Source organism: Equus caballus, chromosome 15, assembly GCF_041296265.1.
Source record: "Equus caballus isolate H_3958 breed thoroughbred chromosome 15, TB-T2T, whole genome shotgun sequence".
NCBI classification, from domain to species: domain Eukaryota; kingdom Metazoa; phylum Chordata; class Mammalia; order Perissodactyla; family Equidae; genus Equus; species Equus caballus.
This window is the reverse complement of record NC_091698.1, coordinates 33,859,315-33,886,030: the sequence shown is the minus strand read 5'-3', so window position 1 is coordinate 33,886,030 and position 26,716 is coordinate 33,859,315. Positions and strand designations below refer to the sequence as shown.

Here is a 26,716-nt window from a genome sequence, read left to right as displayed (position 1 = left end):
GGAGACTGTTAGCAGAAGCCTGATGGTCTTCACGGAGGCTGTTGGTGACAGCTTGAAAAAATGTTTTTGGACACTGGAGGAAAAAGGGATATTTGCTATGTAGTGGCAGAAGTTTATCAAATTGTCACCTGTGGTGAAACATGGAAAACAGAAAATTAGTTATAGCTATAGCTACAGTTATATCTAAGGAACTGACAGATTTAGCTAAAGAGGGTTCCAAGTATAATGTTCAAAAGTGCCAACTGGTTTCTTCTAGCCGAGTTTAATAAGGATAGAGTTAAGTTTCTAAAAAACCAACCAACCAACCAAAAAAACTGCTTAGCTTTCAAGCAACATATAAAGGAAATATAAAGGGGCCAGGACTTAGTGGGTTCAAAAATAAGACTGTTTCTCATTGGTAGCCTCTCTGGTTAGCAAAGATCCTTTAAAACCTCAGAAAGATCTAAGGAGGTGCTCCTTACAGAACATCTTTACACAGAGAAAAGAGCAGAAGAGTATCTGGTAAGGATCCAAAAGATCCAGTAAGGATCTTAAGAGTATGCTTCTCACAGTCTTTTTGTTAAACAACAGGGCTACTGAGACTCTTAAGGGTTTTAACCCACAGCCACCTCACAGGGAGCTCAAAACGGAGAAGGGCTTAGCTCTTTTTTTTTAATAATTTGTTACGTTTTATTTATTCTCAATATTGTGTTGAGAGCCAGAGTATTAATGCAAGGGGCTTGTAGGTTGTGTCCAAACACAGGGGGCGTCTACTGTCTCTTTTATCCTTGTTAGGTCCTTCAGGATATCACCTAGGGTTTTCCCAAACACACTTTATGATCTAAGTTCAAACGTCCTTCTATCTCTTATGAAGGTTGACAGACATATAGTTTACAGGAAATCAGCACTACTCAGATTAAAATCCCTCTGAAAAATATTCTAAGTTGACTTCTCAAGAGAGCTTAATAGTACCCCTAGAAGCAGGCTTCGTCAAGATGATTTTCTTCTCATATAAAGACATTAAGTACTAAAAGATAAAGTTCCCAATGTTCATACCCCCTGAAATCATCTGAAACTCCCGCTCAGCACACAATATACTGAGGCAGTGTAATTCCTATCTCATAGTATTTTTCATTGAGCATTAGTTGGTCCGGAGCCTCTAAGTTTTTTGGAAAAGGTACCTTGGTAGATTCATGTTACTAGAGGCTCTTCCATGATTATCTCATTAATGAGAGCTAGGCCCTCATTTGATTGGTTAATCCTATCCTCATTTCTATTCAGCTGCCCAAGAAGGGCTTATCTTGATAAGATTTGTGGGTGTGGCTTTTGTCTAATGGAGAAAACCCCAATAACCCAAAGGAAACCCACAAAGTTGTTAAGAGAACTGTATTGATGAAAAATTTGCCAGTTTGGATTTAAAGAGAAAAAGGGTACAAAATTAATAGAGGCTTTTGGACTTGAACTTCTACAGACAGGAAGCAGCCTGAGAAAATGACTCAGCTGTAAACAGGCTACATTTTCTTGAAAAGGAAGGATAACTGAAAGGGTGAAGCCTGGAGCCCAGAGGGTAGAACCAAGACTTATGGAGAATCATTCCCAAGCAGTAGGACTAAGTCCTAACTAAGCAATTAGCAACACATGCCTGTGTGGATTTTACATTTGTTATACAAGACTGTCTCTCTCTTGTTTTCTGACCTTTTGAATGCAAGTGTCCAGGGTACCTGTCATACTATATTGTATGTTGGACTTATGGGGAACAGATAACTTGTCTCAGGTCTTTAGATTGAAAGGAAAAGTGCTTAAGGAGCTGCACCCTAGAGACCACATCAAAGATGTCTTACCTGCATAGGGATCTGATATAGATGAGAAGATCGTGGTCCTTTAGTCTAAGACTGATACTGTGATGGGATGAGGTTTTGGAGGGTTTTGAGGAATGTTGTAAATGTATTTGCATGTGGGAGGGATATGAGGCTAGAGGGCAGACTGTATTATCCAAAATCAACTACAAAAGTATTTCCTTAACACATGCTCTTCCAGAATCTTGCCACTCCTCCAAAGTGAGTCCTATGTACTCTTCCTTGAACACGGGCAGGCCTTTGTTACTAATTTAATAGAGGGCAGTCAAAGTGATGCTCTGTGACTGGGACATAAAGGGGATACAGCTTCTGCCTGACTCTGTCTCTAGTCACACTTGCTCTTGGAACCCAGCTGCCAAACTGTGAGGAAGCCCAGACACATAAAGATGCCACATGTAGGGGTTCCAGCCAAGGTCTAAGTTGCAGCCTCATGAAGGACGCTGAGCAAAAAAATGCCCAGCTGAGCCTAGGCAACCCCTAGAACTAAGTGAAGAGATAAATAAACACTTTACCCCAAGCTCAAGGTGGCTTATGTAGTTACAGCAAACTAAAATAGTATCTTTATGAATTCATGGATTTAAACACTTTTGATGGATTTCAACCACCTCCAATTATTATCCTTTTGAAAACTCAAATTGTTCTATCATTGGACAATGGATGACAGTTTACTAAATAATATATTATTTTATATATTTTTTTTTTCTTTGAGGACGATTAGCCCTGAGCTAACATCTGCCGCCAATCCTCATCTTTTTGCTGAGGAAGATGGGCCCTCAGCTAACATCTGTACCCATCTTCCTCTGTTTTACATGTGGGATGCCTGCCATAGCATGGCCTGATAAGCGGTGCGGAGGTCCATACCCGGGATCTGAACCAGCGAACCCCAGGCTACCAGAGCAAAGCGTGCAAACTTAACCGCTATGCCACCAGGCTGGCCCCCTAAAATTTTTTTTTAACTCTAGCTCTGTCTCTCCTTCAGGATATCTGCAAATACCTGGTGACAAGTGGCTCTTTTTCGGTGTGTGGTAAAATTCACTTATAAAATTCACCATTTTAAAGTGTACAGTTCAGTGGCATTTAGTACTTCCACAATCCTGTACAACAACCATCACCACTATCTAGTTCTAGAACATTTTTTCATCACTCCAAAAGGAAATTCCTGTATCAACTAAGTAGTCTCTTCATTTTTCCCTCTTCCCAGCACCTAGCAAGCACTATCTACTTTCTGGCTTTACAAATTTGCATATTCTGGATATTTCATATGAATGGAATCATACAGTATGTGGCCTTGTGCCTGGCTTCTTTCACTTGGCATGTTTTCAACGTTCACCCATGTTGTAATACGTATCGTGTATGTAGCACGTACTTCATTTCTTTTTACGGCTGAATGAAATATTTCATCATAGGTATATAACAGATTTTGTTTATCCAGACACCAGCTGGACATTTGGGTTGTCTCCATCTTTTGGCTATTATGAATAGTGCTATGAACATTCATCTACAAGTTTTTGTTTGAACATCTGTTTTCAATTCTTTTGGGTGCAATTGCAGGGTCATATCGTAATTCTATGTTTAACTCTGCACCATTTACATTCCAACCAGCAATGTATGACAGCTCCAGTTTCTCCACATGCTCACCAACATTTGTTATTTTCTGTTTTTATTATAGCCATCCTAGTGGGTATGAAGTGGCCATTTCATTGTGGTTTTGATTTGCACTTCCCTGATGTCAAAAGATGTTAAGCGGGGCTGGCCCCGTGGCCAAGTGGTTAAGTTTGCATGCTCCGCTGCAGGTGGCCCAGTGTTTCATTGGTTCGAATCCTGGGCGCAGACATGGCACTGCTCATCAAACCACACTGAGGTAGCATCCCACATGCCACAACTAGAAGGACCCACAACGAAGAATATACAACTATGTACTGGGGGGCTTTGGGAAGAAAAAGGAAAAAAATAAAATCTTAAATAAATAAATAAAAGATGTTAAGCATCTTTTCATGTGCTTGTTGGCCATTTATGTATCTTCTTTAGATGAATGTCTATTCAGGTCTTTTATCCATTTTTTATTTAGGTTGTCTTTTTGTTTTTCTCCTTAGATTGGCCCTGAGCTAACATCTGTTGCCAATCTTCTTCTATTTTTTTTTAATCCCCAAAGCCCCAGCACATAGTTGTATATCCTAGTTGTAGGTCATTCTAGTTCCTCTATGTGGGATGCCACCACACCATGGCTTGATAAGCGATGCGTAGGTCTGTGCCCAGGATGCGAACTGGCGAACCCTGGGTGGCCGAAGTAGAGCACACGAACTTAACCACTCGGCCATGGGGACGGCCTCCTGGGTTGTCTTTTTGTTGTTCAGTTGTAGGAGTTCTTTACATATTCTGGCTACAAGATCCTCATCAGGTCTATGATTTAAAAACAGTTTCTCCCATTCTTTTCACTCTCTTGAGTGTCCTTTGATGCACAAAAATTTTTAATTTTGATGAAATCCAATTTATCTTTTGTTTCTTTTGGTGTCATATCTAAGTAACGATCGCCAAATATAAGCTCTCCCTCCAGAGTTCATGTTTTTAAGCACCAAGCTAAACTACCTCTTTATTTATATAAACTAAATATCCTACTTTAACACAGAAAATATTGGATACTTCTTATTTCTGGAATTCCTTTTCAATAATAACCTATGATGTAGAAAAGATACCACTGTTTCAAAACAATTTGCTTTGACATATAACCTTGTAATAAATGTTATAAGGTTAGCATTGCTGCTTCTAACCTATAGAAAAGATGATTTTAAAAAACAAACAAAAAAAGCGAGATAAAACATACAATTCCCATGTAATGTTCTTGCACAGACCACCTATTCCCTACCTCCACCAAACTAAAGTGAACATATAAAAAGAAACCACAGTCCAGCACCACAACCTGGAAACAAACTGTAACACAAATCCCCTCATATGAACCCTGTCTGGAGGTTCCCAGTTTCCTCTCTAGACTTTGCTGGTTGCTATAATTAACTTTTTTTTTAGATTTTACTTTTTCCTCTTTCTCTCCAAAGCCCCCCGGTACATAGTTGTATATTTTTAGCTATGGGTCCTTCTAGTTGTGGCATGTGGGATGCCGCCTCAACATGGCCTGATGAGCGGTGCCATGTCTGTGCCCAGGATCTGAACCGGCAAAACCCTGGGCCACAGAAGCGGAGCACGTGAACTTAACCACTCGCCCATGGGGCTGGCCCCTATAATTCAAATTTTGGTTTTGAGATTTTTGTCATAAAGATTCCTCCCACACAAAAGACAGCCAGAAGTTAATGGCCAGTTCTACATCTGCAATACAGATTAATATGCAACAACTTAACTTCTTCTACAGTTAGCTTAAAATATTTCATAGCAGTCATGCATTAAGATTGAAAATATATCACATCAAAAATTTCAGTAAGTTTGGTACTGAAGCAGTATTCTTTCTCAGTATAAATATGTTTTATATCTAGGAGAAAAAGTGCTCCTCAGCAATGACAAGGAAATGGCAGTTATTAATCAGTATGGCAAAAGCAGGAAGTTGATACGTCTTTAGTTTTCCCTGTATACATGTCTGAATATGCATTACTTATATATTATCACTCATGTCTTCTAAGCTATGATATAAAATGTATTTCAAAATGGTTTGAAAGCCACTGATCTAGAGAAATGAAAATGAGGAATAAAAAAGGATTCTAGTATGGGTAAGAGTAAACAGCAGGCTGCATGATATACTAAACAACTTCCTACCATGTATGTTTGAATGCCTAGCTCTACTATCGAGTAACAGAGTGTTTTAAACCCTAATGGTAAGAAAGAATTCTAGAAGATGATAGCTAAAAATGTCCACACACAACTTCAATCCTAAACTAGCCCTGCTGTCAAACTTGGTCTTAGGTATATAAGCTGGCTTAGTCGACCCGAAAGAACAAGGATGTTTCTTTCTCTTCTTTTAAGTTATAAGCAGATAAGATCACTCCATATGCAGATGACCACTCCCAAATCTGTAGTTTGGAAGAGGGCTAGGCGAGGCTGAAAGCCCAGGTCCTCCAAACCCAATGCCCACCTCAAGAAAGGTTGGGCGTAGTGATGTAGTACTGAGACTGAGAAGACAGATAGTGTTAGGTCTCGGAAGTAAACTGAGGAAGAATCAGAGCTTTGAAGCACAGCTCTGAGAAAGAAAAAAACACAAAAGAGAACAATTCATTTCTGCTGAATAGCCACATGTAAGCAATTTAAGAATAAGTCCAGACATAAAGAATAAAGTACATGCCAACTGTGATAGTTAATTTTATATGTCAACTTGGAGGGTGTTTTTGGATTAGATCAACATTTAAATCAGTGAACTATAAGTAATGCAGACTGCCTTCCACAATGTGGGTGGGCCTCATCCAATCAGTTGAAGGCCTGAACAGAACAAAAAAAACAGCCTCTCCAGGTAAGACGGAATTCTCCAGCAGGCTACCTTTGGACTAACTGAACCACCAGCAATCCTGGGTCTCCAGGTTGCCAGCCTTCAGACTGAAATAATTGCACCACAGGCTCTCCTGGGTCTCTGCACATCAAGCCTGCCAGTCTACAATGCAGATATTGGACTTGCATTAAGGTTGCACAACTGCATGAGCCAATTCCTTATACTAATTCTATCTATATACATATCCTATTGGCTCTGTTTCTCTGGAGAACCCTAATATACCCTCAGAGATTCTAAAACCTATGGGGATTTAAGGGAGGTCATATCCACTGATGGAGATTAACAAAAATTCACAGAACACATTTCTCCTTTTATTCAAACATGTCACAAATATTTACTGAGCATCTATCAGGAGCCAGGGACTACTGTCAATACTGGAAATACAGCAGTAAAAAATATGGACACAGTCCCTTCGTGGAGCTTACATTTTAATATGGGAACATACAATAAACACACGTTATGTCGGGTCTCATAAGAGCTACAAAGTAAAAGAATGTAGGGTAAGCGTAAGTTCAGAGTGATGCAAGGAAAGAGAGGGGTCAGAGGTCTAGTTTAGATAGGTAAGGCCTCTCTGCAGGAAGGTAATATTTGAGAAAATATCTGAATGAAAGAAGTGAGCAAAGATGGGTGGGAAGACTTGAGGGCAAAAGAAACAGCAAATAAAAAGGTAACGAGGATATGCTAGATACCAGAAGAACAGAACGAGGCATGTAGGAAAAACGTGACACATGCAAAGAGCCGGAGCACAAGGGCCTGGTGGGTGTGGTAAAGAGTTTAAATTTTATTGTGAATGTGATGGGATGTCACTGAAGGGCAGGACACGATCTAAACACTTTTTAAAAGCCTTTGTTAACTAGCAGGTAAAGAACTGACTTTAGGAGGGCAACAGTAAAACTGGGAGGACATTTAAGAAGATGGTCTGATGGAGTAGAAAGGATTTTGACAAGTGGGATATTCCGGAAAAAGTTGACAAAAATCAAACAAAAATTCAGAAATTTTAGTACAAAGTTCAAAAGAGCAGGCTAGAGAGTCATCTGCTTAGGGATTAAAGTTCTGAGAATTGATGTAATCCCAAGTACGACAGTATAGCAAAAGATGGGACAAGAATGAGATATTACTACACATCTTTTAGAATGGCCAAAATCCTGAACACTGACAACACCAAATGCTAAGTGAGGATGTGGAGCAACAGGAACTCTCATTCACGGCTGCTGGGGATGCAAAATGGTACAGCACTTTCAAAGACAGCTCGGCAGTTTCTTACAAAACTAGACATACTCTTACCATGTGATGCAGCAACTGTGTTCCTTGCTTATTTACCCACAGAAGTTGAAAACTTAGATCCATACAAACACCTACACAGAGATGTTTATTTCATCTTTATTCTTAACTGGCAAAACTTGGAAGCAACCAAAACGTCTTTCAGTAGATGAATGAATAAACTGTGATGCATCCAGACAATGGAATATTATTCAGTGCTAAAAAGAAATGAGTTATGAAGCCATGAAAAGACATGGAAGAACCTTAAATGCACATTACTAAGTGAAAGCCAATCTGAAAAGCCTACATACTATATGATTCCATCTATATGACATTCTGGGAAAAGCAAAACTATGGAGACAGGAAGAAGACCAACGGTTGCCAAGGGGCAGGGTGGGTGAGTGATGAAGAGGTGGAGCTCAGAGGATTTTTAGGACAGTGAAAATATTCTGCATGATACCATGATGGATACATGTCATCATACATTTGCAATACCATGATGGATACATGTCATCATACATTTGCCCAAACCCACAGAATGTACAGCACCAAAAGTGAACCCTGGGGTAGGCCCAGTGGCATAGTGGTTAAGTTTACATGCTCTGCACCCAGGGTTCACAGGTTCAGATCCTCGGCATGGACCTATGCACCACTCATCAAGCCACAATGAGACGGCACAGGACACACAAAATAGAGGACGACTGGCATAGATGTTAGCTCAGCGACAATCTTCCTCAAGCAAAAAGAGGAGGATTGGCAACAGTTGTTAGCTCAGGGCCGATCTTCCTCACCCAAATAATTAATTAATTAATTTAATTAAGTAAAGTAAAATAAAAGAATTAAGTGAACCCTAATGTAAACTATAAACTTTCAGTGATTATGATACATCAATGTAGGTTCATCAATTGTAACAAATGTACCACTCTGGTGGGGGATGCTGATAATGAGGGAGGCTATGCATATGTAGGGGTACAGGGTATACGGGAAACCTCTGTACCTTCCCCTCCATTTTGCTATGAACCTAAAACTGCTCTAAAAAATAAAGAGGGGACAGATCAGTGACAACCATAATGTAACCTGAGGTCAGAGTAAGGAAGAGTGTGCCACGAAAGGAGGGCTCCAAACACAAACTTCAACAGCTCTGCCCTGAAAGGCAGCTCTGCTGCCTCCATCCTTCTAGCCCCACTTGGGCACTACAGTAGGTAGGTCAGATTCTAAGATGGCCCCATGATCTCCATCCCTGATGTTAGCCCTTTGTTAGGGTTGTACAGCAAAAGGGATTTTGCAGATGTATTTCAGATTACTAATCAGTTGACTTTGAATTAATCAAAAGGAAGGTTATCCAGGTGGGCCCGGCCTAATCATGTAAGCCCTTTAAATCGGAGTCTAGAGATCAGAAACAGGGAAGTTAAGAAAGATTTTGAGGGGCCAACTTGATGGTGTAGTGGTTGGGTTTGCACATTCCACTTCGGGAGCCTGGGGTTTGTGGGTTCAGATCCCGGGGACAGACTTCACATCACTCATCAAGCCGTGCTGTGGCAGCATCCCACATACAAAATAGAGGAAAACTGTCATGCATGTTAGCTCAGGGGCAATATTCCTCACCAAAACGAAGAAAAAAGATTTTTCAATCAGAGAAACAAGCTCCTGGTAGCCAGCAAGAATGCAAACATCCCTGTTATGAACTGCCTTCGGGGACCTTGTGGCAAGGAACATCAGGGAGCCTCTAGGAGAGGCAAAGAGAGAGCTAGCAAGAAAACACGGACTTCAGTCCTACAGCTGCAAGGGACTGAATTCTGCCAACAAACTGCATGCGCTTGGAAGAGAACCCTGAGCTCCAAATGAGAACTACAGCACAGCCAACACCTTGACTGCAGCCTGTGCGACACTGAGCAGAGAACCCCAATCATTTGTGCCCAGAAACTGTAAATGGGCATTGTTTTAAGCTACTAAATTTGTGGTATTTGTTACAAAGCAAGAGAAAACTAACACAGACCCCACTTTTCCCATGGAAAAGGCTGTTTCTCTTACCCTGGCAACAAATGGAGAGAGAAAATTTGGAGGAAAAAAAAAAGGAAGTCTGACTTTTATGATTTCTAACTCAGTGCGTCTAGAGATTTTGTCCAATTATTGCATGAGTCACTGTTCCTGTTTTACAATACGATACTTTGCCAAAATATCAACTTTCTTTAAATTGTGAGCATGGAGATAGGTTTACTTTATTTTTAATTTTGGAAAGTTACTTTGATAATTATGCGAAAATAAATGTAACCGCGTGTTCAGGTTCCTTGAACGTCTGCCACAGTCGTCTCGGCAGCTGGAGACACAGATCCCCAAGCTGATCTCAGAAATAAGAACAAGGTCATGACTTTTAACTTTGCTCAAGTACCAGGAGTTTGAGCTCCATAAGCTACGATCTTTCATTTTTGCGTAGAGTAAGAACAGCTCAAGAGCTGTTCTCCGCTACGACAAGAACGGCAGTCCCTCCGAGATAATTACAACCTTGACCCCGAAACCGCGGACTCTAGCAGTCCAGGCACCTCCTTATTAAGATACAACAAGCCAAGGCCATGCACGACCTGCTGGGAACTGTAGTTCTCCCTCCTCGACCTTCAACCAGTGGCTGCGCTAAACCTATCACGCGCCCAACCGGCGACCCGGGCGCCAGCAGCCAGGATTGGGCCTTGACTGGGGCAGCGCGGGGCTGATTGGATGCAACGTCCCCGAAGCCGTCCTACGCCCGCCTCCCCGCCGCCTTCCCTCCGCACCCCATCCCGCTTCTGCAATAACCCTCAAGTCATCCCTGTTGGGCGAACTCCCGAATTAACTGCCTCACAGGCCCGCCTGCTTCTCTCGCAATGAGGGCGGCCCTGAGACACGCCCCTGTCCCGGGGCCTAGGCAGAGCCAAAGCCGCCCTCATTTTCCGCCGGCTGCCCGAGGTCCGCTCCACCATGCGCTCTCTCCCGGCACCCCGCGCTCACCTGGGCGGCGGCGCTCACGCCGGATAACTGACAGGCCCGCAGCATCTCGGCTCGGTGGACGGCGCTACTGGCGTACGCGGGAGCAACCGCGGCGCGCGAGGAGGGGAGGGAGTGCGTTGCGTGCGTGCCCTGCGTCCGTGCCGCCTCTCCGCGCCGGGCGTACCGGAAGGGCAGCCGTCGCCGCTGCGCACGCGCAGCCTCTTCCCTCCCTATTCCCCCCCAACCCCCCCGGCCCAGGCCCCTCAGAGAGGCTGGGCCCTCCACTAGCCTAAAGGCCGACTTCTCCTTCCGGGTCGCGCTCGGGGTTCCTCTCTGGAGCCCGAAGCCGGGGTTGCTAGGTGAACGGGAGGGGCGGGAGGCTGTCTGATATTCGGGCTTTGATCCCCGCGGAAAATGGGCAGGTGTGACTCTTCGGAGAATTCACGCAAGAAGGCTTTTCAGCCGTCTCTGTCAGCCAGATAGTTCATAGAAGGGAATCGATTTGGCCAAAGTTATGTAAACAATGGTGGTGTCTCGGTTTGCCGTTTGTTTCGTTTGACAGCCGTTCTTTGAGAGCCATCCATTTGCGGGAGGCTGGGTGGAGGAACACAGGAGAGACCTTTGTGCGGAATGTGTCGTTCACGTATCTAATAAGTGGCCGAACAGGCATAGAAACCCAGATTCTTCCGGTTCCACAGCTTCTACTCCTTCCAGATTAAACCACGCTACTTTCTCCACCAATTTTTTATTTTAGAAAGATAATTTTGGTTGCAATCTGTGGGATGGATTGGAAGATAAGGAGGTCAGGGCAGAAGCACTGTTCAAAGTGATGAGGATCAAGGCGTCTGCCCTACTTACCGATCTACATCATCCTGCGGGAAGCACAGGACGTCCTGACCTGATCTGACCTGATTCCCATCGCAAGTTATAGGACCACCCAATAACCAGACCCCACCTGCACTGATGTCATTTTGACAATTTTTTTCATGATCTCTCCTTTGTCACGTAAAGAAATAACTCATATACCTATGCCTTATAAATTTAGCCCTACCCTCAACCCATTGCAGCTCTTCCTGCCCATGGGTCCTGTTCCCATGCTGTTCTCTGAAAAGAGCACTACTGTCAGACCTTGAGAGTCCAAGAAATCTTTCGACTCCTCGACTCTCTGAGCCTGCATCGCGAAGTATTCCCCTGAGTCCACTATTAAGGTACCACTTGTTAAATGTTGAACACAGTATTCAATACTATTAGTACTAATAATGATCTTATCACAATATCATAGACACTAAATGACTTGTATATGTATTGTGTTTGCAAAGTACTTTCAAGTCTTAACTAGGTCATGTATTACCATTGTATGGTAATATGGTGTTCTCCTTAGCAGTAGACAACACTACTGATCCCATTTGTAAAATGGAGAAATGGATTTGAAAGTCATCTAAAATCAAATAATTCCTTGTGTTTGTATATGTTCAATACTTTTCAGGGTACTTTAGTAATTACGTTATACTCTCTATTTCATATCCTCATCACCTAACAGTCTCCAGAGCAGTGTCCCATCTTTTCTGAGTAATTTTAGCAATTGAATTGCAGTCTCCCCACCTCATCCCTACCCACTGCCGTCATGCTGAGTCAGGCCAGGGTGATGACTTTTCTAACTAATACCTTGCCCATACACTTCTCAATGCCAGTGTGCAATTTCAGTCTGCTCCAGCCATGTATGGCACTGCCACACCTTGAGTGGGCATATCATTAGCAACTTCTCCAGCTTCAAGATCTCAAACTCCAAAATTAATTTCTATGGTTTCCTAACCTCTCATTTAACCAAGTCCTTAATCCTCATTCTCCACATGCAATTTATGAAAATTTTTTTGCTTTAAAATGAACTCTCCTGAGGCAGCCCTGATGGCCTAGTGGTTAAAGTTTGGCACAATCCACTTTGGTGCCCCCCGATTGGTTTTCTCTTCTGGGAACCACACCACTCCTGACAGTTGCCATGTTGTGGCGAAGGCTCACATAGAAGAACTAGAAGGACTTACAACTAGAATATACAACTATGTACTGGGGCTTTGGGGAGGGGGGAAAAAACTCCAAAAAAAAGAAATGAATTCTTTTAAAGTAACTCAGAAATTTAAGTCACTTCCCTGTTCAAAAATGTGCAGTGACTCCCACTGCCAATTCAAGGAGCCTTCATGAAATGTCTCAGAGGACTTTTTCAGCATATGCGAATGTTTAAGGCTCAAAGTGGCTACCTTAGGTGGGAGATCAAGATAGCCACAATAGGGGGCTGGCCCCGTGGCCGAGTGGTTAAGTTCACACACTCCGCTTCGCTGGCCCAGGGTTTTGCTGGGTTCGGTTCCTGGGCACAGACATGGCACCATTCATCAGGCCACGGTGAGGTGACGTCCCACATGCCACAACTAGAAGGACCCACAACTAAAATATACAACTATATACTAGGGGGATTTGGGAAGAAAAAAGCAGGGGGGGAAAAAAAGATTGGCAACAGTTGTTAGCTCAGGTGCCAATCTTTAAAAAAAAAAAAGATAGCCACAATAGTCCAAGCTTATCACCCACCTATATACCCTATAACCCAGAGAAACTGAAATGTAACCATCTCAGTGGTTCCCATAGTGTGATCTGGGACTCTCTGGGGAAACTGAAACCCTTTCAGAGGGTCCATAAAATCAAAACTACCTTCATAATATTAAGATATTATTTGCTGTTTTCACTCATCTCATAATTGTACAGCAGAGTTTTCCAGAGGCTATATGACAAGTGATATTGCAACAGATTGAAGGCATAAGCAAATTTCAGAATCCAGCTTTCTATTAAGCCAGACCTTAAAGAGTTTCGCTGAAAGGTTAAACAATGCCACTCTTCCCACTGATTGTTTTTATCTTGGAATAGTTATTTTTCATAAAAATATTTATGCTAACGTAATAGGTCTATACTTGTTTAAAATGAATTAATAAGTGCCATAGGCAGAATAATTATCCCCAAATATGTCCACATTCTCCTAATCCCTGGAACTTGTAACTATGTTACGTTACATGACAAAAATCTGCAGATGCAATTAAATTAAGAATCTTGAGGGGCCAGCCCAGTGTCATAGCTGTTAAGTTCACGCACTCTGCTTCTGCAGCCCGGAGTTCACCAGTTCGGATCCTGGGCGTGGACCTACATATGGCTCATCAAGCCGTGCTGTGGCAGTGTCCCACATAGAAAAAATAGAGGAAGGTTGGCACAGATGTTAGCTCAGGGCCAATCTTCCTCAAGCAAAAAGAGAAAGAATGGCAACAGATGTTAGCTCAGGGCCAATCTGGCAGTCTTCCTCACCAAAAAAAAAAAAAAAATCTTGAGATGAGGAGACTATCCTAGACTATCTGTATGGGCTCAAAGTAATCACAAGAGTCTTTATGAGTGAAAGAGGAAGGCAGGAGGGTCTGTGACAATGGAAGCAGTCATCAGAGTGATGTGATTGCTGGCTTTGAAGAAGGAAGGAGACCACAAGCCTCTAGAACCTGGAAAAGGCAAGGAAAGAGAGCCTCCTGAAGGAGCACAGCCCTGGAGCTTGATTTTAGCCTTATGAAACCCATTTTGAACTTCTGACCTACAGAACTGTAAGAATAAATTTGTGATGTTTCAAGCCACTAAGTTCATGGTAATTTCTTATAGCAGCAATAGGAAACTAATACAGTAAGAGTTTTAAACTTTTCTCAATTTTAATTTCCAATAGAGTAAATACTAATAGATATAATCCATATAATTAAAAATTCTTTGGGGTCCTCAGTTTTTAAGCATGTAAAGAGATTCTAAGACGAAAAAGTTTAAGAACCTCTGCTCTAAATAAATCCTGTGTCTTTCTGTCTTGGTTCCCTCTCTTCTCACCTTAGCCCTTGGTGTTCTTACTGCCAAGAATGATCTTGTCCTTGTTAAAATCTTCCCCATTCTTTAAGACCCATCTTTATATTCTACCTCCTCATCCCTGATCACTCCAACCAGAAGCCTTCTCTCCTTAACTTGAACTGCCCCTATTAGTCATTTATCTGCCTTGTATTTATGTTCTGTACTTGTCTCCTTATTAAACGTGAACTCCTTAAGACGCAGTGTTGGACCCTTTTCAACCGGTAAATAGTGTTTATAGTATATGTATGAAATATCTTTGGCAACAAGCATGGCAGAGTGATTTGTTGGGTTTTTTTCCTGTTTGAATGAACATTAGAAAAAAAATGTATGATCACTAATTCTTAGGAATAAAATAAGGAACATAGAATTGTTCAGGAAAAGTTGAGATGCTGTTCTACCAAATGACAGACAATCAGTGTTATTGATTAGAAAGAAATGTGCATGTGTGATATCCTGAGGATATTTACTTTCATTTGATTATAGTGGCATTCAATTAAAAAAAATATATTTTTAATAACATTGCTATTTCCCATTCATTTAGCCTAACATCTACCAGCTTTGGAAGGATAATAAGTTTTATTGCCTCAAATAATAAAATGAGCATAAAGAAATTGTGTTTCAAATATATTTTGTATTTTAAATAGATCTTTCTTTTTTTGAGAGATTGGCCCTGAGCTAATATCTGTTGCCAGTCTTACTCTCTCTCTTTTTTTTCTCCCTAAAGTCCCAGTACATAATTGTATATCCTAGTTCTAAGTCATTCTAGTTCTTCTATGTGGGATGCCACCACAGCATGGCTTGGTGACCAATGTGTATGTCCATGCCCAGGATCGAACTTGCGAACCCGGCTGCCAAAGCGGAGCTCATGAGCATAACCACTCAGCCTTAGGCCAGCCCCCTAAATAGATCTCATTTTTTTTTGGTTTAACTTAATTTTTGTTTATTCTTTTTGTTTTATTGCAGTAACATTGGATTATAACACTATACAACTTTCAGGTGTACATCATAATATATTTTGAATTCTGTGTAGATTACATCATGTTCACCACCCAAAGACTAATTACAAGCCATCACCATACACATGCACCTCATCACCCCTTTCGCCCTTCTCCCTCCCCTCTTCCCCTTTGGTAACCACTAATCCAATCTCTGTTGCTATGTGTTTGTTTGTTGTTGTTGTTGTTGTTTTTGAGGAAGATTAGCCCTGAGCGAACATCTGGCACCAATCCTCTTCTTTTTGCTGAGGAAGACTGGCCCTGAGCTAACATCTGTGCCCATCTTGCTCTACATCATATGTGGGATGCCTGCCACAGTGTGGCTTGACAAGCAGTGCCTAGGTCCACACCCGGGAAACAAACCAGCGAACCCTGGGCCACCGAAGCAGAATATGTGAACTTAACTGCTGTGCCTCCCGGCCGGCCCCTGTTGTTATTTTTATCTTCTACTTATGAGTGAAGTTATTCGATATTTGACTTTCTCCCTCTGACATTTCACATAGCATAATGCCCTCAAGTTCCATCCATGTTGTCAAAAATGGCCAGATTGCATCATTTCTTATGGCTGAGTAGTATTCCGCTGTGTATACTTACCACATCTTTATCCTCTTGTCCCTTGGTGGGCACCTAGGTTGCTTCCAAGTCTTGGTTATTGTGAATAACGCTGCAATGAACATAAAAGATGCATGTATCTTTATGCATTTGTGTTTTCAAGTTCTATTCCACCCAGCGGTGGAATAGCTGCATCATATGGCAGACCTATTCTTAATTTTCTGAGGAAACTCCATACTGTTTTCCATAGTGGCTGCACCAGTTTGCACTCCCACTAGCAGTGTACGAGGGTTCCCTTCTCTCCACATCCTCTCTAACACTTGTTGTTTCCTGTCTTGTTAACTATAGCCATTCTGACTGGAGTGAGGTGATATCTCATTGTAGTTTTGATTCACATTTCCCTGATAGTTAATGGTGTTGAACATCTGTTCATGTGCCTGTTGGTTGAATGTAAGACCTGAAACCCTAAAACTTCTAGAAAAAAACATAGGCAGTACGCTCTTTGACATGGGTCTTACCAGCATTTTTCAAATACTATGTCTGACCAGGCAAGGGAAACAATAGAAAAAATAAACAAATGTGACTACATCAAATTAAAGAGCTTCTGCACAGCAAAGGAAACGATCAACAAAACGGAAAGACAACCTAACAATTGATAGAAGATGTTTGCAAGCCATATGTCAGATAAGGGGTTAACACCCAAAATATACAAAGAATTCATACATCTCAACAACAAAAAAACCAACCACCCAATTAAAAAATGGGCAAAAAATCTGCACAGATATTTCTCCTAAATAGATCTTTTAATCAAATGTTCAGTAAAAGTTTATTGAGAGCCCACTATATGCCAGGCAGTATTGTATAGGTACTTGTTTTACAGCGATGAAGGTGAAGGCATATAGAAGACATTCAATACAGGTTAGCTTAACCATTCCTTTGTTCATTTTTTTTCCCCTTCCCTGACTCCACCGGAATTACTTTCCTTGATGCCCCTTTGCCCTGAAGCTTTTAGACCCAATGCGGCTGCCGTAGGACGGGGTAGCAAGATGGCGGCCCCTGCTTTTGCCGGTGCCGTGAGAGCTGTGTCAGGTCAGTAGAAAGCGACGCGCTCGATTTTTGCCCTCGCAGAAGGGGGGACTGGCGCAGGATACAGTGGGCGTTTAGCGTGGAGGTTTACAGGGGAAAAAAAAGGGGAGAGGGTCGTTATGTGAGGCCAGAGGGTTCCAAAATTTCTCCAGGGCGGCCTATATCCGGCCGCCGGCCCCGGAGATCCCCGAGACTTGGAGCCTCGCGAACTCGCGCGTCCCGCGGTTTCTGCTTCTCTACCGGCTCCTAGCCTTCCCCAGAAGCCTTCCCCATAAAACAGATCAGAGGAACTGGGGCGGAGGGGGCGAGGAGACAGACAAGTCCCACCTGACTTTCTGATTTAGAGTCAAGGACCCGCCACTCACGACCTTTGACCTTGAAAAGGTACTTAATTTCTGTGAATTTCAGGTTCTACAACTCCAAAATGGGGATAATACCATCTGCCTGAGGACTAAATGAGCTCGCGCACATATAGGGCTTTGCGTAGCGCCTGGCATATGCGTCGTAAGCTCGTACGCGAGAGATTCACAAAACACGCAGGGAATGTGGCTGTCTTGTGCGCTCAGCCCCCGGCAGGCATAAGGATTTTTGACTGAGAGAGGTGACAGGAGTGAAGTAACTAAATTAAGTTGCCTTCACTCTAAGGGCTTTTGCAAACAGTTAAAGATCAATTCAAATATGATAAGATTATCAGTAAATTACTTTCATACAAAATAGGATAAAATTCTGTGGAAGAAGAGTGGAAATAAGAAAAAACCTGCGATGTAAATTTTCCAACTGTTTCAGAATAGCTTGTTTATGTGGGCTATTTTTAAATTGTGAAATATAACATAAAGAGAAATTTATGTAACATACATGAGTGGCTTCACAAAGAACTCTGAAGCAAACATCCGTATAACTAACACCCAGATCAGGACATGGAACACTACCAGGAGCCTCTTCTCCACCCCTGTGTGCCTCCCCAATCAAAATTCCCCATTTCCGCCAAATATAAACACTATCTTCATTTTATTCTTAGCTTGTTTTTTTTCCTGTAACAGTTTTAACATCTACGTGAGCATCTCTATGTAACATTGTTTAGTTCCACCTATTATGTACTATACATGAATGGAATCACACAGTTTGTACTCTTGTGTCTTCTTTTACTTCGTGAAATTCATTCATTTTTTTTTTTTTAATGTAGCTGTAGTGCTTTCTCATTGCTGTTTAATAGTCTCTGTGTGAACACCCCACAGTTCTCCAGTTTGCTATTGATGGGCATTTGGGTGTTTCCATTTTGGGGCAATTAGATACAAAGCTGATTGACCTTGTGTCCTGGTACATGAGTGCAAGAATTTCTCTAAGCTGTGTGTGTGTGCATAGAAAACTAGCTGTGGAAGTGCTCAGAGAGTATGTATATGTTCAGCATTACCTGATACTGCCAAAGTGATGTGCTTATTTAAAGTCGCCCCGGCGCTGTATGCTCCACACCCTCACCAACAGTTGGTATTGTTAGACCTACACATTTTTGTCAAACCAGTGGGTATTTAGTGGTGTCTCAGTGTGGTTTAAATAGCATATCCCTGAGCCAGAATATCTTTACACATGTGTATTGGCCATTTGAATTTCTTTTATGAAATATCCACTTAAATATTTTCCCCATTTTTCTATTAAGTTGTTTGTCTTATTGATTTATAGCAGTTCTTTATATGTGTCCTTTCTCATTTAAGTGTGCTTCTAATATCCCACTCTGGCTTGCCTTTTTAGTTTATTTAAAGTATCTTTTGATGAAAAGAAGTTCTTATTTTCCTCAACTTGAATTTATTGTCCTTGTCTTTTTTTTTCCCTTTTGAGGAAGATCAGCCCTGAGCTAACATCTGCTGCCAATCCTCCTCTTTCTGCTGAGGAAGACTGGCCCTGAGCTAACATCCATGCCCATCTTCCTCTACTTTATATGTGGGACGCCTACCACAGCATGGCGTGCCAAGGGGTGCCATGTCCGCACCCGGGATCCAAACCGGCGAACCCTGGGCTGACAGAAGCAGAATGTGCACACTTAACCGCTGCGCCACCGGGCTGACCCCAAAATGGAGTTGTTTTTAAGGAACATTTCACTGTCAGTTGACAATATGTTTTTTTTCCTGTGCACTTCCTATTTATTTATCCATTCTAACATTTTCTCCTACAGATGAGCCGGTAGTTTACCCATTTATATGTTCTAGACTCTATCTGCTCACTTCCTTCAGGGCTGGTTTTCAAGAATTTCTGAAAGTTTTTGGTTTTTATTTCTTAACTGAGACATATCAAGCTCTGATGACCCATGGAAATTAGGACATTTTCTTGTCTATAATCTTCCTCTTCGATTGACTTAATCTTTCAAAGGTTGCCTCCTGGCTTGTAAGCATGTCTGCAAATATTTTCAATTCTTTCAGGTATAAATTATTTATACCTGGAGACTCGAATGCTGGCCTTGAGTAGAGAACTTGACTTGCAAAGGGCCCGGTGTAAGGGCTCTCTCACCAGTGTCTTGAATCTTAAATTTCAGCTAACTCGTTAATGTTTATGCGACCTTTTTCAGTTTGAAAATTATCTTTGATGGAAAACAGAAAAGCAGAATAAAGGTTTTAAGTATTGTCTTCCTTCTGCCACTTGTTAACATTATACCATCTTTGCTAAGCATTCCTCAGCATGTTTTTATTATGTACTCTTAGCATTCATTAAATGTTTTTTCTGTGCCAAGCACTCTTCCTAGCACCTTACATGTTTTATCTCATTACCTCCCCTACGATTAACCTCATTTAAATTTGAGGAAACTGGGGCACAGAAAGGTTAAGTAACTTGCCCATGGTCACACAGCTAGTAAGTAGTAGAGCTAGAATATGAACCCAAACAGTCTGACTCAAACACTGGCACTTCTCTTCTGCACCACACTGCCCCTCATTTGTTATGTGAAATCAGGCAGTGGACAGTAAAGCAGTGGTTCTAAGCCCTGGCTGAGCATCAGACTCACCTCTGGAGTTTCTTTTCTGTTTTTGTGAGGAAGATTAGCTAACATCTGCTGCCAATCCTCTTCTTTTTGCTGAGGAAGCCTGGCCCTGAGCTAACATCCATGTCCATCTTCCTCTACTTTATATGTGGGATGCCTACCACAGCATGGCTTGATGAGTGGTGCCATGTCCGCACTCGGGATGCAAACTGGTGAACCCCAGGCCGCTGAAGTGGAATGTGCGAACTTAACCGCTGCACCACCGGGCTGGCCCCTGGAGTTTCTTTTTTTTAACCAACCACTGAGGTATAATTTATATACCACAAAATTACCTGTTTTATGTGTACAATTAGATGATTTTTTGTAAATTTAGTGAGTTGTGCAACCATCACTACAGTGCAGTTTTGGGACATTTCCATCATCCTGTGGAGCTTTTCCAAGGGGCACATTCTCGAGTCTCGTACTAGAGTCGATCAGAGTCTACGAGTGGAGTCACGGCTCTGAGTGAGTCTGCTTTGCAGCCTTGCCCTCTTAGTCTGGCAATAGTGTCCAGGACAGATAAAGACGACTGTTTTGTCCACACGTCTGTGCCGTCCGTGATCTGCCCGCCTTATCTCTCACTGCTTCTCCCCTGGCAGCTCCAGTACAGTCGGGCAGGCGGTACTCAGCCTCTGGCAGGTCCAGTGGCCACGCCAAATGTCATGAATTTGTTTCAGCCTCCTTGCCTTTTCTTTTTCTTTTTCTTTTTCTTTCTTTTTTTTTTGAGGAAGATTAGCCCTGAGCTAACTGCTGCCAATCCTCCTCTTTTTCTGAGGAAGACTGGCCCTGAGCTAACATCTATGCCAATCTTCCTCTCCCCTGTATGAATCCTTTTCTTGCCACTCTGTTGTCTCTCCATGGAGTTTTCAGGCTTTCGTGTCTCTGCCCTGCCGTGGCAGCATGTGGTAGGGTTCTGTCTCATCAGGGTATAAGATCTGGCAGGTGGGAATTACTGTTACATTTATTTCGTTCCCTACTGTTGAGCATAAAACTAGGACACGTCAGACTGGATTGTGGTGATGGTTGCACATCTGTCTAAATTTACTAAAAAGCATTCAATTGTACAGAAATGGGTAATTCTGTGGTATGTAGGTTGCACCTCAGTAAAGTTGGTCAGGAGTTCCACAAGTGAGTCTCACGCTCAGGACACGTTAATTATGTAAACACTTGGTTGCTTTGATACATTACTCAATTTTAAATGTCCGTATGCATATTTGGGAGCTTCATGTTGAGCTCGTATGCTTCTCTCTCTTAACAGGAATCTTACGGCCCCTGAATGTTTTGGCGTCTTCAGCCTATCGAAACTGTGCCAAGAATGCCTGTCTCGGTTCTGCACTGTCCACCCAACATTTTAGTCCTCTTCAGACACCGGTTGTTTCCTCTGCTCCCAGACTCATCACATGTGTCAGAAACCTGACATGCGGGCATACTGCAACAGTCTTCAATAGGTAGAGTATATTTTAGTGAACAGAACGGGACAACATTTCTGAAATTTATTGCTAAATTTAAATTTTTTAAATATGTTTTAGAGTGGCCCCCTTGCTTCCAAATATCCTGAAGCTGCCAGTCAGAACTGTAACCTACTTCAGTTCGCGAAAAGGCAAGAGAAAGACTGTGAAAGCTGTCATCTATAGGTTTCTTCGACTTCATTCTGGCCTGTGGCTACGGAGGAAGGTGAGTCTTCACACTGTTACTTGAGTGAAAAAGGAGTGTGAGCAGATGAGAGTGAGGCAGAATTAGCCTGTTCACTGACATATCTTCCTCGTGTTTTACCGATAACTTTTACAGAGCTGTGCTGGTGGGCATCTCTTCATGTAAGCGAATCCATGTGAAGAAAACACGTTTAAGCATTCATAAGACAAAATAGTGTTCCAACGGCAAAGGTCTTCACTGTAGGACAGGCTCATCTGAAGTCTTGTACATGTCTGGCTTATCTGATGGGTACCTGAAGCCCTTTGAAACCCGCAGTGTAATAACCTGGGGGGAGGGGGCTCTGGTTAAGCCTAGAGTGTTACAGCAGTGGAGCAGCCTGCTGCTGTGTGGCTCAGATGTGGGGACTGAAGAGCTTTTCAGCTTGCCTTGGATTGGATTCTCCAGGTGGTTTAATCTTTATGGCAGAACATTAATCCCACATACACTTTTTTTTTTTTAACTTTATAAGCTTTTCTCTCCATTGGTGTGTATGCCTGGTGACCATATCAGACAGAACTCTAATACTACTTTGGCCAACGACCACAGCCTCCAAGGGAGACTCTGACACATTACTGCTCTGTCCTCTCCCATAACACGTGTTGTGAGTGTGAATGTGGGCTTTTTCACTCATATCCTTACTCACAGAAACAGAGTAGCTAATAATTAGAAAGCAGCTGAAGACCAGAGTTTTGCAGAACCACCTTTGAATTTTGATAACTATTCAAATCCTAATTCCCTTTTACTACTTAGAAGTTAACAAATGATTCTTTAAAGATCAAAATTTGTCTGTAAAAATAAAATAAATAATTGGTAGAACTTTCTCACTATTTAAAAGGTTGAAAGGATTATCCCCAATCTTATAAACAATCCTAAATTTGTAGATAAATAGGTTGATTGGAACTCTCAGCTCATTTCTTCATTGGAATAATTGGTACAGTCATGCACCACATAATGACATTTTGGTCAACTGCATATACGATAGTGGTCCCATAAGATCAGTACCCTATGGACTACGTGTGTAGTAGGCTGTACCATCTAGATTTGTGTAAGTATGCTCTGTGATGTTCACATAACAACCAGATCACTTAACAACACATTTCTCAGAGTATATCCCTGTCATTAAGTGACACATGACTATAGTTAGTTTCCTACACTGGTCAGTAGAAGCTCTTGTAATCCCTAAGTAGCTGAACTAAGTATAACTTGTTTAGAATTTTGTGAATTTTAGACTATTGGAAACATTTCCTCCCCTTTGTTATCATACTAATTATTTCCAGGTCCTCATCTGGCCCTAGATAAAATGAAATGGGTAGTTTTCCTTGCCTGCCTTTCCACATTTTTTTTTTTTTTTTTTTTTTTTTTTTTGCTGAGGAAGATTTGCCCTGAGCCAACATCTGTGCCAGTCTTTCTTTATTTTGTATTTGGGTCACTGCCACAGATGGCCATGGATGAATGGTGTAGGGCCACATCTGGGAACCAAACCCGGGCTGCAAAAGCAGAGCATGCCAAACTTAACCACTAAGCCACGGCCAGCCCCTCCACGTCCCTTTTATTGGGCCCTGAAATCCTCGTATTGTAAGGGACCTGATCAAATTCTTCAGTCATAATACCTAGTCCCCATCCAGGGCCCCAAAACGTATTCCGTATGCTGAATGGCTTACTTCATCAAAACCTAATTTTAAGAAGATCTGGGTGGGTTAATTTATATTAATGTATAAAAACTGAAAGTGTTTTCTGCAGCACACTTTCATCCACATATCCCTAATTTTTATTGTTTTTTACCTTTTGGCACCTGAGCTAACATCTGTTGCCAATCTTTTTTTTTCAATCTTCTTTTTTTCCCTAAAGCCCCCCAGTACATAGTTGTATATGTTAGTTGTGAGTGCTTCTAGTTGTGCTATGTGGGACGCTGCCTCAGCATGGCCTGATGAGCAGTGCCATGTCCGTGCCCAGGATCCGAACCGGGGAAACCCTAGGCCGCCAAAGTGGAGCGTGCAGACTTAACCACTCGGCCACGGGGCTGGCCCCCCTAATTTTTATTGTTTATTTCTTCCTTGCCATTTCTGAACCTAGAGATTGTCTAAAAAGTTTCAAGCATTTTCACAGTGGTTACATTCCACAGAATAATCTTCAGAGGATACTGGTCATGGTAGGCAGGACAGCAAATTGTTGTTAGTGTCATCTAGTTGATTCCAACTCCTAGCAGCCCTGTGTAGAGCAAAGCGGAACCTGCTTGGTCTTTTAGTGCCATCCTCTCACCTTCCCACGCTGTATCATACAATGCTCTGCTGTTATTTATGGGGTTTCTGTGGCCGGTTTTTTCAGAAGTGGGTGGCCAGGTCCTTCTGACTAGTCTGTGCTAGTCTGGAAACTCTGCTGAACCTGTCCAGCAGGGTGACCCCACTGGTATTTGCAATACTAGTGGCGTAGCTTTCAGCATCACGGCAACACGCAGCCACCATAGTACAACAACCAAGAGATGGGTGGTGTGGTTCCCTGACTGGGAAATGAACCCTGGGCTATAATAGTGAGAGCACTGGATCTTAACCACTAGACCACCAGGGCTGGCTAGGACAGCAAATTAGCTGTCTTAAGTCAGAGATCCACAGGGACCCAGTCTGGCTTGCAAACTAGAAAGCTTTTACACAAACATGGGGATTTTGGTTTGAATCTTTCAATTAAAATTGTAAGCAATGAATAGTAAAAATCTAGTCTCTGGCATTTTAAACCAGAACTTTTAGATAAGCTTTCATTATATCTGAGCATCACTGTACTATAGCAGTTGCTGGTCACAGTGATGACACTAAGGCATGGCAGAAACCCAAAGCACTTCTCAGCAGAGAGCTGTGGTTTTGTTCAATTAGTGTGGTGCCCGAAAGAGCCCATGGCTGGAAAGGACCCAAGGCTCTTTCAATAGCTTGGATTCTAGTCTCACCTCCCCTGTAACATACTGTGTGTTTTAGCTAGGCATTAACCTGGGTGGTAGCTAAGGTCTCTTCTACTTTAAACAGGCTATGATTACAGTTTCTATATTCAGTCTAATTTTCTGTTTCTTCAAAAATTCTTCAAAATCAGTGATGTGTGGATGGTGTATATGGCAGTCCTGGGTTAGACATGTGGGTTAACCGTTCCTTCACCACTCCTAATAATATTGTACTGTATTCATTATTCCTTAGAAAATTACTTACTATAGAAATTGATCCCTAGTGTGTGAAAGGAATAAATGAAGCAATGTATTTGAGAACTGTGCTTCTCAGCCCTTGTAACTCTTAACCCCTTAAATGAACATAAATGTTACAAACCTAGCTGGTGTACCCTTCATCCTCCTCCACGTTAGGAAAAATAGTAGTGTAGTGGTTAAGAACTCTTACTAGTTCTCTGACTAGTAAGAACTCTTACTAGTTCTCTTAGTAGTTCTCTGCTACTTACCTTCTCTAATCAATGGCTGTTTCTCTTTAATCTGTAAAATGAGAATAATAATATGTTGTTGTTGAAGGTTGTCAAAGAGATAATAAAGTAATGCATATAAAGTTAGCTATTATACTTATATATCATTACCCTGTACTTCACCAGCCACAAAGATTTATTTAGCTTATTTTCTGTGGTTTTAATTTAAATAATCTTTTTTCAAAATATGAAATTATTAATATTTCTTTTTGTGTGCGTGAGGAAGATTGGCCCTGAGCTAACATCTGTTGCTAATCTTCCTTTTTGCTTGAGGAAGATTGTCGCTGAGCTAACCTCTGTGCCAATTTTCCTCTGTTTTATGTGGGATGCCGCCACAGTGTGGTTTGACAAGGGGTGCTAGGTCTGCACCCCGGATCCGAACCTGCAAATCCTGGGCTGCCAAAGTGGAGCCTGCGAACTTAACCACTACACCTCTGGGCCAGCCCCAGTATTTCTTTTTTAAACAACACATCTTTCTCTATCTACCCCGCATTGAGAATGACATCTTTCTGAAAAACCTACTAGCTCCCATGAAAGTCTGGTCTTTGTTCCCATTGGACCTATAAACCATAAGTAATGACGATATCTGTTTCCTATATGATAGAATGTTCTAAATGTCTTTCTAATATTATCTAACAGGCTGGTTATAAGAAAAAATTATGGAAAAAGACGACTGCAAGAAAAAGACGCTTAAGGGAGTTTGTGTTCTGCAATAAAACTCAAAGTAAGCTCTTAGATAAAATGACAACGTCCTTCTGGAAGAGGCGAAACTGGTATGCTGATGATCCTTATCAGAAGTATCATGATCGGACAAACCTGAAAGTATAGATCAAAAGTTTTATGATTTCCCAGTTGTTGAATGTGTATCTTTGTGTATATGATGTCTTTGCAAAAGTGAAATAGTATAAAACTTGACGTAAATTGTACCAACTGATATGGAAACATATAATACCAACATTAAACTTACCAAAGTTTTAAAACTTAATGGATTAAACATTTCCAGATTTGTTCAGGGAAATGGAAGTTAAAAAAATTTTTTTTTGCTCCCCAAAGCCCCAATACATAGTTGTACATCCTAGTTGTAGGTCATTCTAGTTCTTCTATGTGGGATGCCACCACAGCATGGCTTGATGAGCGGTGCGTAGGTCTGTGCCCAGGATTTGAACTGGTGAACCCTGGGCTGCCGAAGCGGAATGCATGGCCTTGACCACTTAGCTGTGGGGCCAGCCCCCCTCTTTTTTTGGTGAGGAAGACTGGTCCTGAGCTAACATCTGTGCCAACCTTCCTCTGTATGTGGGATGCTGCCACAGTGTGGCTTGATAAGCAGCGTGTAGGTCCGCACCCAGCATCCAAACCCACGAACCCCAGGCTGGCGAAGCAGAGCATGTGAACTTAACCACTACGCCAGCAGGCCAGCCTCTGATTATTTTTAACAGATGGTAATGGCTTAACTAGTTGTTCCAATTAGGCTTATTTAGTTGCAAGGAATCTC

The 26,716-nt window shown here is 42.0% G+C and overlaps 2 protein-coding genes across 20 annotated transcripts in view; one reads left to right on the top strand and one right to left on the bottom strand.

Annotated features, from left to right (window-relative positions):
- Positions 1 to 10,846, bottom strand: part of IMMT (inner membrane mitochondrial protein) — a 50,646-nt gene extending 39,800 nt beyond the window's left edge. For 13 of the 19 annotated variants that reach the window (XM_003362956.5, XM_070235163.1, XM_014731052.3 and 10 more), the window contains exon 1: positions 10,561 to 10,749. In XM_003362956.5, the coding sequence (XP_003363004.2) occupies positions 10,561 to 10,605 (45 nt within the window). In that variant the 5' untranslated portion in view covers positions 10,606 to 10,749. Of the gene's footprint in view, positions 1 to 10,560 lie in introns of all 19 variants that reach the window. The other 6 variants (XM_070235170.1, XM_070235172.1, XR_011425945.1 and 3 more) reach the window with 5 other exon arrangements.
- Positions 10,847 to 16,946: 6,100 nt separating this feature from the next.
- On the top strand, positions 16,947 to 26,209 carry MRPL35 (mitochondrial ribosomal protein L35). Its single transcript, XM_001498189.6, has 4 exons — positions 16,947 to 17,084; positions 21,344 to 21,533; positions 21,615 to 21,759; positions 25,864 to 26,209. The coding sequence occupies exons 1-4, from the start codon at positions 16,982 to 16,984 to the stop codon at positions 26,050 to 26,052; spliced, it is 627 nt and encodes a 208-aa protein (XP_001498239.2). The 5' UTR covers positions 16,947 to 16,981; the 3' UTR covers positions 26,053 to 26,209.
- The last annotated feature ends 507 nt before the right edge of the window (positions 26,210 to 26,716 follow it).